This window comes from Mus pahari, chromosome 10, assembly GCF_900095145.1.
Source record: "Mus pahari chromosome 10, PAHARI_EIJ_v1.1, whole genome shotgun sequence".
NCBI classification, from domain to species: domain Eukaryota; kingdom Metazoa; phylum Chordata; class Mammalia; order Rodentia; family Muridae; genus Mus; species Mus pahari.
In genome coordinates, this window is record NC_034599.1 from 30,372,094 (window position 1) to 30,383,706 (window position 11,613).

The window sequence follows — 11,613 nt, forward strand, 5'->3', positions numbered from 1 at the left end:
CTCATTTTAGACCAGACTATATTTCTCGTATTGATTTTGGCTTGCGGTAAAGAGGAAGCTGCATCAGAAACCTGCGCATGCGGTGGACTTCGGCTTAAAGCCCACACCGTGCCTTCCGAACTACATTTCCCAGAACCGCCGGCGCACGCTTACTGAAGCCGCGCATGCTTACTGAAGACGGAAAGCCACAGCTTCCGGCTAGCCGCATGGCCGCCTACTGAGGGCCGGAAGGTGAGTTGAACTATGAGTTGGGCATCTTTGAGTTCTAGAAAGGAATGAACAGATGGAGGGTGAACTGCTACCCTCTGCCCTGGTACTTAAGTGTTTCACGAAGGCCTTGGTGAATGAAGTGGACTTAGGACAACGCATGTCGTGTAGTGCCTGGAACTTCTTGGAGCTAAGAAATCCCATCCGCGGGGCTTAGAGTCTGTAACTAGTTTAGAGGGCCACTACTACATCAAAATTGCTCAAATACGAACTGTAGAAGCCCATTAATGATGCTATGGAAGGAAGGGGTGGCAGTAAACTGTGTTTTGCTTTACACGATAGTTTTCAGAGTTAATGGTCGTAGCGCGTCTCAAATCCTTTATTACAAAGGAAATGTGTGTGTGTGTGTGTATATATATATATATATATATATATATATATATATATATATATATATATATATACATTTAAACATTTAAAGAAGTTTCGTACATTTGGGGCTTGCTATTTTAGGGTGAAAGCTTAGTGAGCCCAGTTAATTCCCTTTGTGGGTATTTGGTCACCGCCACACTGTATCTGCCAACCTTCTGAATTTCACTTATAAATCTGCCCGATGACTGGATTGACCTAGCCCAAATCATGCTTATACGGATAGTCAACTGGGATACTTGAAAACCTTTTTGACTTTGGTTATTTGAACTTTGAAGTCCAGGTAAAGGTAAATAACTTTTTCCCCCTCAAGTGTTTTGAAAAGCTGATATACTTTTAATCCTGCACCTAGAATTGAGTTTTAACTATTCCCCGTGCTTTACATGTATGAAAAGTCTGGCTGTTTGATTTACAACATATTTGTACCACTTACCATGTATTCCTAGGCATTTGTGGCATACTGAGTTTGCAGTTTTTACTTTCGTGGAGTGAGTGTACTCAGTAAGTATTCGAGTCCTGATTATTTTTCTTCTTGATGTGTCTAGCAGTGGGTGGAACTGGGTTAATGTATTCTATCTATAGCATTAAATGTTGTTCAGAAAATGTTTTAGCAGCTAGTAATTGCCAGTGCTGATCATGGTTAGTGTTTTTCCTTCTTGAACAAGCACTCTGCTTTCAGCTTTCAGGCCTAAGTTTAGTGCTTGAAATAGAAAATAGAAAACTGATTTTTAGCTATTCCTTACTGGACTCTCAAGAGCTATACCCAGTCTAGTTCATTTTTTTATCTGTCTTCATGTCAGGCTGTATATAAACAAAGCCTTTTTGAGTATCATTAGATGATCAGAGGGAGAATCACAGCCTGATCTAAGGTCCTCTTATATTGGGAAGCATTTAAAACAAGGTTCAAACTCCTCATTTTCCAAAATTCTTTAATAGATGAGCTTAATCCTAAAAAGAAAACAAAAAAACAAAAAACAAACCACGGTTTACAAGTCGTTTCAAAATGGCACTTTGACAAAATCCAAATTCCAGTAGTTTTCCATCCCTCTCACAATTGCTCTATTTGAGAATTAGAAATTCAAGTAGTATATGATATCTATGCGACATACCAACAACGCTAGGAAGAACCAGTGAAGTCCTTATTCTGTGTTCTGCCTGCTTTTCAAGGCAAATATATTTAAAGGAGAGTTAAAGAACTAGGTTATCCTAAATCTCTTGGTGGGAGGACATGTTTTTTTAAAGACTTAGGAAGGAGAAAGAGGGAAGGGAAGCTTCTTGGGCATGACACCATTTGCAAGGTCACAACGCACACCCCAACGGAGGGCAGATCTTTTCTTCTCAGTTGGCACTAGGTAATTGTTTGGAACATATACATGTTGAGGCTTGGATGGAGGCTCTGTTCGGGAAAGCATTTGCCCTCGAACACTCCAGCGTAACTCCTTTCTATTATCTTCACCAGGAAACCGCATTGAATCCCAGTCTCTTTTGTACTCAAAATATCTGGCTACTCGGTCTATCTTGCCCCGGTTTCGGCTTAACTGATCCAGTCTGGGGAGAATAAAGGACTTGGGTCTGCTGGCAACAATCAAGTCTTGTTCATAAACAGGAGGGCCCATTTCTTCTCTTTGTAGATAGCAAATGAGCTGATCTTCTTGTGAAATTCCTTGGTATTCACATGGTAGGTTAAATTTTTGTGAAGTGTCAACTGTGGATTCTGTACCTTCTTGGAATTGTAAGTTCATCAACCTGTGTCTCAAGTCCCAGAGATCCAAATCACTTTCTGTACCAGATTCAGCTTCACTGATAACAGACTCATCTGTCACTAGCACTTCCCCATCTGGCTTTCTGCGCAGCACCTTCCTCTTCATCACTGGTTTTCTGCATTTTTGGGAAGTCTCTGAAACTGTGGATGAAGTGACACGGCTTCCTGTATATGGGAAGTGCAGGTGCATAGGAAGAGCAGGTCTCTTTCCTGGTGTTACTGAGGCTTTACTGTAGGGATCATACTGGGCAGCCTGGGCTTCTCTCCTTGAATCCCCTTCACCCTGCCCTGCACAGATACGTGTAAATGCTGTAGCTGCAGCTAACATTCGTTCTTCTGGATCCATATTGGCCCATTTTTGTCCACCAGGTCCTATCAGTTGCTTCATTGCTTCTGGTACACTATAAGGTTGTAAGAGATAATATTGGTCAGTTTCTACCTAATTGCTTGTTCTTGTCTTGATCTTAGTTGAATGGAAAATGGCAAATAGCTGTGGTAGAGATATATCTATTTCTTACATTCATTTCTACTCATTTCTTACACTTTCTATTGCCTTATCACACACTTAGTGGTTCCTATGATTGAGTTCTGCATGTAAAGCTTGAGACTACATGTAATGGGTGGAGCACAATGCTTAGTGAACATTATATAATATGCTTAGAGAATACTTTATATATTTGGCCTTACTCTTAGGTGTTTTATTAATCTGTGTAATCTTTATATTTTAGGCTTAGTTCCTTTTCACAGGAAGCTCCAAGAAGTTAACTTTCCAAAAGGTATATAGCTAGTAAATAGCAGAGCTGGAATTGTAGCACAGGCAGTCTGAATTACACTTAGTTCTTGCTTTTATTCCTAAGTGATATAACCCAAACATCAAAAGACTAACATTATGAGGTATATATAGTCACACAACACACATCAGAATGCATATACTCCAAGATAAATCTGTTCTAATAAAAATAACTTGAATATACATTATCTTCAACACCCAGTGTTGATTTCCTGACTAGATTTAAGGTAGTAATCTATTGCCTGCTACTTCGTTTCATTTTTCTCTTGAAATTGAAAAATCATGCATAATTTTAAGCATGGATTTCCCCTCTCTGATGAAATTCCTCTAGAAGGCAATTTCTTAGCAGTTTTCTAGAACTTTTCGCATTCAGGCTGATTTTTCCCCACACTATAAAGCAGCATTGGTGTAAAGCCTCTCTGAACTTTAAAGAGTTGTGATTCAGCTCTGTCAGTACAGAAAAACTTACTTCACTGTTTAAAGTTTTGTCCCTTATTGATATAATCAAGACATAATCACCTGTTGAAAATTAATGTATCTTGTAAACTCTTATATACTTGCACAAGCATGTAGCACAGGTCAAATTTCTAGCCTGGAATTACCACTAAAGTTTTTCACTCCTCCCCCCAGTGTGATGTACCATCCCACTTTCTCATCCTTATAGACTATTCCATTATTAACTGTCCTCATATACTTGAACACATTTTCATAAGCTTTTTCTCCTTTTGCGTGAAATAGCTGGTCTTTGCTCATTTACCTCTCAGTTTGTTAACATTTTATTGATCTTTATATTAAAATTGACTATTTTTACATACTAAATTATATACAAGTTCTAAGTGTGAAATCAAACCTAGGTCTTGCATGTAAGTCAGGAAGGTGTTCTACCACTGTGCTACATCCCCAAGTTTTGTTTGCTGTTAACCTTTTAAAGTCTATTCTTGCTAGCCTAATATATTTTTTTAGGTAGTCACTTTTCTTTCTCCTACAGTTCTTGGGTTTAATAGTGTTTTACTTAGATATTTCTTTCCCCTAGGAACATAATTTAGTGACAAGAATGATTGCCTAGCCTACAGGAGGCTGTAAGTCCAGTTCCTAGTATTGCTGTTACTAAAAGCTTCCTCATATGATTTAATAATATAAGAAAAGGTTGCTTTTAATCCCAGTTGGGAGCTAGAGGCAGGTGGATCTCTGAATTCAAGATCAGTGTGGTCTACAGATGTAGTTCCAGGTTAACCAGGGCTACACAGAGAAACCCTGTCTTGAAAAACCAAAAGGGCATTTTCCTGTCTACTAGTAATTTTAGTTTGACTTACAAGATTTAAATGTTTAACCTTCTATCACTAACTCCAAGGATTAAAATGGAACTTTCAGATCTAGCCTTAGAACAGATGTAGAAATAACCAAGTAAGTAACCACAGTCACAGATTAATTAGAACCACCTCAGTGTTGAGACTGTCATCATTACCCTTTGGTTACTGAAATGCATTAGAAATTTCACCTTCTAGATCCAAATTATGTCAGACTAACTCAACTGTGATAGAAATCTTTTATAAACACATGAAATTTGGTTGTAATATTACCTTTTTTCTGCCATTAAAACTGCTTAAAGGAAAATTTGTCTCCAGGTTCTACTCCCAATGAGAAATATAATCATGGATAGTATTTCTTCAATTAAGATAGCTTCTGTTGTGCCACCTTTAGAACAAAACAGAACATTAGATAACATAGGCCACTTACCTTGAAATATTATAAAACAATAGAAACAGTCATAAGTAGCCCACATAAATAATTCTTACCATTAAAATTACTGGACAAATGTACCAAGAAGTCAAAAGGAAATGTTATAGGAAGAAAATGGTCAACCTGAGTCCTCAGTCATCTTGGCTAGTGACAAAGAAATGAAATTGAGACATTTCCCTAAATTTAAAAAAAATTTAAAATCAAATGGTGGAATAAAAGTTTTTCCTTTTATGAAGTGGCCAGATAGACTGAAACAGTATCTGAGTGAAGAAAGAATCCATGAAATTAGTCATTCTGGGCGTGCTGGGCAAGCAAAGCCTATACTCTTTAACATCAAATTAAATCAACTATTCTTTTGATTTCTTGAGGTACCTTGTTCTGTAGCCTCAGCTGGCTCCTGGAACTTGTAGTCTTCCTGTTTGTCTTTCAAGTACTAGGACTCTATATTCTTGCACTATCATGCTCAGTCTAGATATTTAATCATGTGACACTGATATCACCAAAGGAACCAGCACTGAAATTGATATATCACCTCACTATCATTTCCACTATCTTTCCACAGGGTGGACCTGCATGATTTCTTTCTGGGGATGTCATGGCTGAAAACACAGACAGAAACCAGATTGAGAAACTCCTAAACAGAGTGAAGGAACTGGAACAGGAGGTGGAAAAACTTAAGAAAAAGAAAGAACAGGCCAACAATACAAAAGACTCAAGCATCAGAGAAAATTCTTTAGGCTCTGGAAAAGCTAAGCGTGCTTTTGATTTCAGTGCTCATGGCCGTAGACATGTAGCTCTAAAAATAGCCTATCTAGGCTGGGGATACCAGGGCTTTGCCAGTCAGGAAAACACAAGCAATACCATTGAAGAGAAACTGTTTGAGGCTTTAACTAAGACCCGACTAGTAGAAAGCAGACAGACATCCAACTATCACAGGTGTGGTCGAACAGACAAAGGTGTTAGTGCCTTTGGACAGGTAAGGGCCAATAATTTCTGCTTCTCAGAGCCAGTAATTACAGGGAAATCTGAGTGTACATACTGAGTTTTGATATCTCTCTACAATTCCACAGGTGATTTCTCTAGACCTACGTTCTCAGTTTCCAACGAGCAGGGATTCAGAAGATTCTAATGTAAAACATGAAGCTGATGATCCTGCTAAAGAGATCCGTTATACTCACATTCTCAATCGGGTGCTTCCTGAAGACATCCGAGTACTGGCCTGGGCCCCTGTAGAACCTAGCTTCAGTGCTAGGTTTAGCTGTCTTGAGCGGACTTATCGCTATTTTTTCCCTCGTGCTGATTTAGATATTGCAACCATGAATTATGCAGCTCAGAAATATGTTGGCACTCATGATTTCAGAAACTTGTGTAAAATGGATGTAGCCAATGGAGTGATTAATTTTCAGAGGACTATTCTGTCTGCACAAGTACAACTAGTGGCCCAGAGCCCAGGTGAGGAGAGAAGGCAAGAGCCATTCCAGTTATGTCAATTTGAAGTGATTGGCCAGGCATTCTTGTATCATCAAGTTCGGTGTATGATGGCTATCCTCTTCCTGATTGGCCAAGGAATGGAGAAGCCAGAGATTATTGATGAATTGCTGAACATACAGAAAAATCCCCAGAAACCTCAATATAGGTAAGTTAAATCAAACTAGTATATCCCTGTCCCTCCCATTATTGAAATTATTCACCAATGACTGCCCTTCTTAAACTGTATATACTTTTAAAAGATTTTACTTTATGTATATGGGGTTTTTTTTTTTTTTTTTGCCTTCATGTATGTCTGAAAACTACTTGTATAGCTAGTAACCATATAGGTCAAAGAAGGTGTCAGATATTTTGGAACTTGAGTTACAGAAGGTTGTAGGTCAACTATTTGGGTACTAGGATTTGAACCCAGGTCTTCTGGGAGAGCAGCTAATGATCTTAACCACTGAACCATCTCCTCAACTTTCCCTATAAACTTGCAATTTGTAGACTGTTATGAACATATAAGAGGGGGTACTGTCTACTAGTTTTCTCATTTTTTTTCCCCCATTAGTAAGGAAATAGCTCTTTGGACTGGGCTCCTAATTCCCAGCTTCTGAAATTATTGGGAAGGTAGAGGTTTTTATTTTGTGAATAAGTTGTGGCTAAAGAGGTGAGAATGTCACGAACAAATCTGGATAAACTTAAATTTTCTGGTATGATGGGGAGCCCTATCAGCCCATGTCTTGATTTGTAACCACTGCCATTTAGTTAGTACAGGTCAAATTGATCATCATTTCTTATTTTGCTCTAGATTAAGACAGTTACCACTGATCTTTCCTGGCCCCTTAATTTCAACTAAAGCTCAGTATTAAAAAAAAAAAAAAAAGAACTACTGGATAACTGCTGTCTATTCTTGTACTTGTTTCTCTTTAGCATGGCAGTTGAATTTCCTCTAGTCTTATATGACTGTAAATTTGAAAATATCAAGTGGATTTATGATCATGAGGTTCAAGAATTCAATGTTACCCACCTACAACAGCTATGGGCTAATCATGCTGTTAAAACTCACATGCTATATAGTATGCTACAAGGACTAGACTCTGTTATGGTAACATGTGTAGCAGGAACAAAGATGGATGAAGCAACAGAATGGAGAAACATTCAACCCTCTGTCATAAAGCACACTAGTGCCTTTGTAGAAGGAGTGAAAATGCGCACATATAAGCCCCTCATGGATCGCCCCAAATGCCAAGGACTGGAATCCCGGATCCAGCATTTTGTAAGAAGAGGACGAATTGAGCACCCACATTTACTCAATAAGGAAGAAATAAAAGCCAAAAGGGACTGTGCTGACGAAGAAAATACTGTTTTAGAGAATCCAACTAAGAGGGTTTGTATAATAGATGCAGAAATTAACAGCATTGTATAATCCCAGGAAGCCTAGCATCTCTACCAGGATCCAGGGAGCAACAACCAGTTAAAATTCTAATGGTTGGCAAAAAGGCCTAACAAGTTGTTAAACAGAAAAGGATGTATTTTCTAATCCCTGCCCAAAAGAGTTATGAAATGAAAGATGCAAAAAGCACTTTTCAGTTATATGCACCTGGAAATCTGTGCTTTGTGTTCAAATCCATTAAAGCCTGGTCTATATATTTGTTGTTCTTTTTCAAGGCAAATGTGATAACTAATAACCTCAAAGATCTTTGCCAAAGTGTCTTAACTTTCTAGGAATTCATCAACTAAAGATAGATGCGCTCTATGCCATGCATGAAGCTACCCAGAATCCACCTAACACAACATGTTTTAATGAGGCAGCTAAGTACAGAGGTGGACAAACTTTTTAGTAAGGGTAGGAGTAAATACTTTTAGGTTCTGAAAAAAAAAAACAAAACGATATACTGAACTCCTCTTAGGACCCTTTAGAGTTGTAAAAATATTTTTGTTTCTTGTTGACCAAGTTCTGGAAGGTTCAACTTTGCAGAACTTGAGACAGAAGAAAGAAAAAAGTTTTGAGTCTCAAGGTGTGGAGGCACACACCTATACTCCCAGCTTTTGGGTGGAGACAGAATCTAAGTTCAAAGTTATCTCTTCACCACACTGTGACTTGAAGGCCAACCTCGGCTATTAGAAACCCTTTCTCAACAACCACACATGAAAAAGCTTTGAGTCCAAGGTGGAAAATACAAGTTTTCTAAAGGGTTGGAAATTAGCAAATACTTAGTATGGCTGGAAATTGACAAAAAGTTAATTTGGGTTAGCAGTGTGTCACATTCATTATTTTCTAGAACCACAGAGAAATTTTAAAAGAAATTATGTAGGAAAAGCATTGCTAATATTTATAAATGCTAATATGTACTGAAGCATACACAATTCTTAACTTATTGCAAAATAACTTAGCAAAGTAACCATAGCAAAATAAGTTAGGTTTCTACCTTAGTCACCTGTTACTATAGTAGCGTTAATGCAGATTTATTAAACAAATAAAACCGAAGCACTCTTTATTTACCAATCAATAAGTAACTAGTTTGTTTTTAAGTTCAAGATCCAAAACACACCATGTCCTGAAACTGCTAACTAAAGGAGCATGTAAGCACACACAGTATTCACAGTATTCTGGTGCTGCCTAAGTGCTAGGGCTCTGGAGTTGGAGGATAGTAGAGAATTGAAGATTTCAGGAAAGAGTTCCAGTTTAGAAGATCAAAGAGCATAAGACGGGCGAGTAACTTGTGAAGTGTACAGCACAGTACTAACTTTCACAGCCCAGCAGAGGAGCCAGGAGAGCAGTGACACAAGTCGCTTGTCATGGAGCAGTCTAAAAAGGACTGCTTTGTCTTTGAATTTTTAAAATTCTGAAGAATTTTATGTGTGTGTGTGTATACACATGAGGTCAGGAGAATGCATCTTTTGATTCCTTGGAGCTGTAGTTAGAGGCATTTGTAAGACATCCATTGGGCACTGGGATCCCAACTCTGGTCCTCAGAGCAATTTCTTACCTTATTTTGGTTTTCATTGACTGGCTGTATTTAAGTTAACAAAAAGGAAACCTAGAAAAGAAAAACTGACTTTAAGAAACATTCTTATTTAAAAAGTCCACTCCAAAGCACCGTGCATTGGGGTGGGGCAGCCCAGGGGTCTATAGAAGCAAGAGTTCAAGGCTGAGGCAAACCCTTTCAAGAGGTTGTCTGGGAATGAATATAAAAGAAAATGGTTTCAGTTAGCTTATTGGTTGTCATCACAGAAGCAGTCAACGAGAAGCTCCTAAATGTATTTTTACAAAATTAATTGAGAGGTAATATTTATACAAACTCCAAAGTAGGACTTAGAAAAATGTAGGGTATAAAGCTTACTTCATTTAAAAAGTGGAATTATTTCAAAAGGTATATATCTCTTCTGGAGTTGGCCTGGGGTGATTTTAGATTAAAGCCAAGATGATTTTTAATGGAATCCTTACAGTGATAAAGTACTGTTCCTTTGTGTTCAAATTATGTCCCCTTCATTTTTACACCTCAAATATGTAGATGCTTACAAGTGAAATGCAACTTTTCTTGTCTACAGGTTCCTTTGCTTTCTAAATAAAACACAATGATCTCACAAGAAGCTAAACCATCTTCTATATGGAGGATAAATATGGGTAATATTGACTAAGATACCTTTTACCTTTCCTTTAAAAAAAAAAAAAACAACTCAGTTTAATGCTCCAGAATTACCTAGTTACAGTAAAAAGATTCAGGGGGTGGTGGTGGGATTTTTAACCCTTTAAATTCCTATATTTGGCTATAACTGAAATTATGGTGCAATTTAACTCCTAAATCAAATGACAAAAACTGCTCTCTAGAAAAACATTATTACCTCGACACACGCATTAGGGTGCCTCTATTTTTTCACTTTCATCAGCACTGCACACTGAAAAACCTAACCAACTTGAAAGAAAGGACACTGTAATATTTTTGTTTGTATTGTATAGCTTTTATACGGTTTTTCTCACTCTTCCTGGGGTAGGATCACCCAGAGGGGGTTCCTTCAGTTTTACTTGCTATCCTAAATCCTAATTCGGTATGGACAGCCGGTTGTAGGCATGAATCCACGGAAGGTGTAACCCAAACTGAGACTACTTCCCTGCTCTTCCAACAACAATAACACCAGTCGCACCATCTGGCCCGGGGCGTGCCGGGAGCTCGACTTCCCCAGGGACCCGTCCCCGTTTCCATGCTGGCAGGGAGGGCTCTGTCCACTCGCTTGCCCGCCGGGCAAAAGTGGCGCAGGCAGGGTGTACATTACATTGTGACCTGCAGGGGCTTGGGCGGCCTGTGCTCGGGCAGCGAGTTACAGACGTCCCGAGCAGCGCTGCCGAGATTTACCTTGAACGCCAGAGCCTGGCAGGAAAGAAAACGCGAATCCACGCGCAGCGGCCGAGGGAAGGAGCGCGGGTCTCCGCTGCACTCTGTCCCAGGAAAGGTCCACCGCCCCGGCTCCGCGAACCTCACCAGCCTCGGTCGCCGCTGCCCAGGGTCTAGCAGTCGCGGTTCACTCGGGAACACTGTTTCGCACCCGCGCAGGCGCACACCTCCACGCTCAGCGTAGTCGTTAACGGTCCGCTGTTCAAGTTTAAATCCCGGAGCGAGCCCACGCCTTTGGATCCGCCCACCATCTCTCTCGTTGGTCCAGAGACCAGACGTTCTCCACGTCTACATAACGATTGGTGCACATTTTCTCTAAACCCTCCCCCCCTCGGGTCCGGAAACGGGGTTTGGGGCGTGGAGATGAAGTGGGAACCCGCCGGACCGTGGCGCGAAACCTATTTCTTGGTTGTGTGGCTGTTAGTGTGGCGGTTGAGCAACGGGCTGGCCCTGCTCCGTGCCGCAGCCGCTTTTGGCTGTGGCCGGCGGCGTCGGAGGGTAGCGGAGGGGAGGGTCTGGGGCGCGGCTGGCCCGGCTCGTGAGTCGGCCTCCTCTGCAACCCCCGATAGGACCGCCTGACCAATGCCAGCCAGCTGCTGCCGTCCCCGCGGCACGGTATGCGCTCTTCCAGAACGCACTATTATTGCCCTCCTTTTCTGAGCGTACTGTTAACAAAATAGTATAATAAAAATATTATATATATGCCTGACGTTTACAATAATTTGTGTACTTACAAAAAAAAAAAAAAAAAAAAAAAAAAAACCCTAATGCTTAGGGGAATACTGAGGCTAAGATTGGAAAAGAGGCCCCATACTTTA

General features: G+C 40.0%; 2 protein-coding genes across 5 annotated transcripts; one reads left to right on the top strand and one right to left on the bottom strand.

Annotated features, from left to right (window-relative positions):
• Window positions 1–10: 10 nt before the first annotated feature.
• On the top strand, window positions 11–8,046 carry Pus3 (pseudouridine synthase 3). 4 transcript variants are annotated; one of them, XM_029543400.1, is made up of 5 exons: window positions 202–231; window positions 1,083–1,137; window positions 5,491–5,904; window positions 5,999–6,564; window positions 7,332–8,046. In XM_029543400.1, the coding sequence occupies exons 3-5, from the start codon at window positions 5,524–5,526 to the stop codon at window positions 7,825–7,827; spliced, it is 1,443 nt and encodes a 480-aa protein (XP_029399260.1). In that variant the 5' UTR covers window positions 202–231; window positions 1,083–1,137; window positions 5,491–5,523; the 3' UTR covers window positions 7,828–8,046. The 4 variants fall into 4 exon arrangements, with proteins under 4 accessions (XP_021062055.1, XP_029399260.1, XP_029399261.1 ...); XM_021206396.2 differs by lacking the exon at window positions 1,083–1,137 and having other exon boundaries at window positions 11–231; XM_029543401.1 differs by lacking the exon at window positions 202–231 and having other exon boundaries at window positions 733–1,137.
• Window positions 1,555–10,975, bottom strand: Hyls1 (HYLS1 centriolar and ciliogenesis associated). The gene is made up of 4 exons (XM_021206398.2): window positions 10,757–10,975; window positions 9,392–9,442; window positions 4,769–4,883; window positions 1,555–2,799 (listed from the first exon to the last, which is right to left on the bottom strand). Exons 3-4 carry the CDS (start codon window positions 4,780–4,782, stop codon window positions 1,881–1,883), a joined length of 933 nt encoding a protein of 310 aa, XP_021062057.2. The 5' UTR covers window positions 4,783–4,883; window positions 9,392–9,442; window positions 10,757–10,975; the 3' UTR covers window positions 1,555–1,880.
• Between the last annotated feature and the right edge of the window lie 638 nt (window positions 10,976–11,613).

What these genes read in the sequence shown, in the direction of transcription:
- Pus3 (XM_021206396.2), top strand. Translation starts at nt 5,524, where the DNA reads ATGGCTGAAAACACAGACAGAAACCAGATTGAGAAACTCCTAAACAGA. An exon ending in GTGTTAGTGCCTTTGGACAG is followed by an intron (nt 5,905 to 5,998) that starts GTAAGGGCCAAT and finishes ACAATTCCACAG; the next exon opens with GTGATTTCTCTAGACCTACG. An exon ending in CCCCAGAAACCTCAATATAG is followed by an intron (nt 6,565 to 7,331) that starts GTAAGTTAAATC and finishes GTTTCTCTTTAG; the next exon opens with CATGGCAGTTGAATTTCCTC.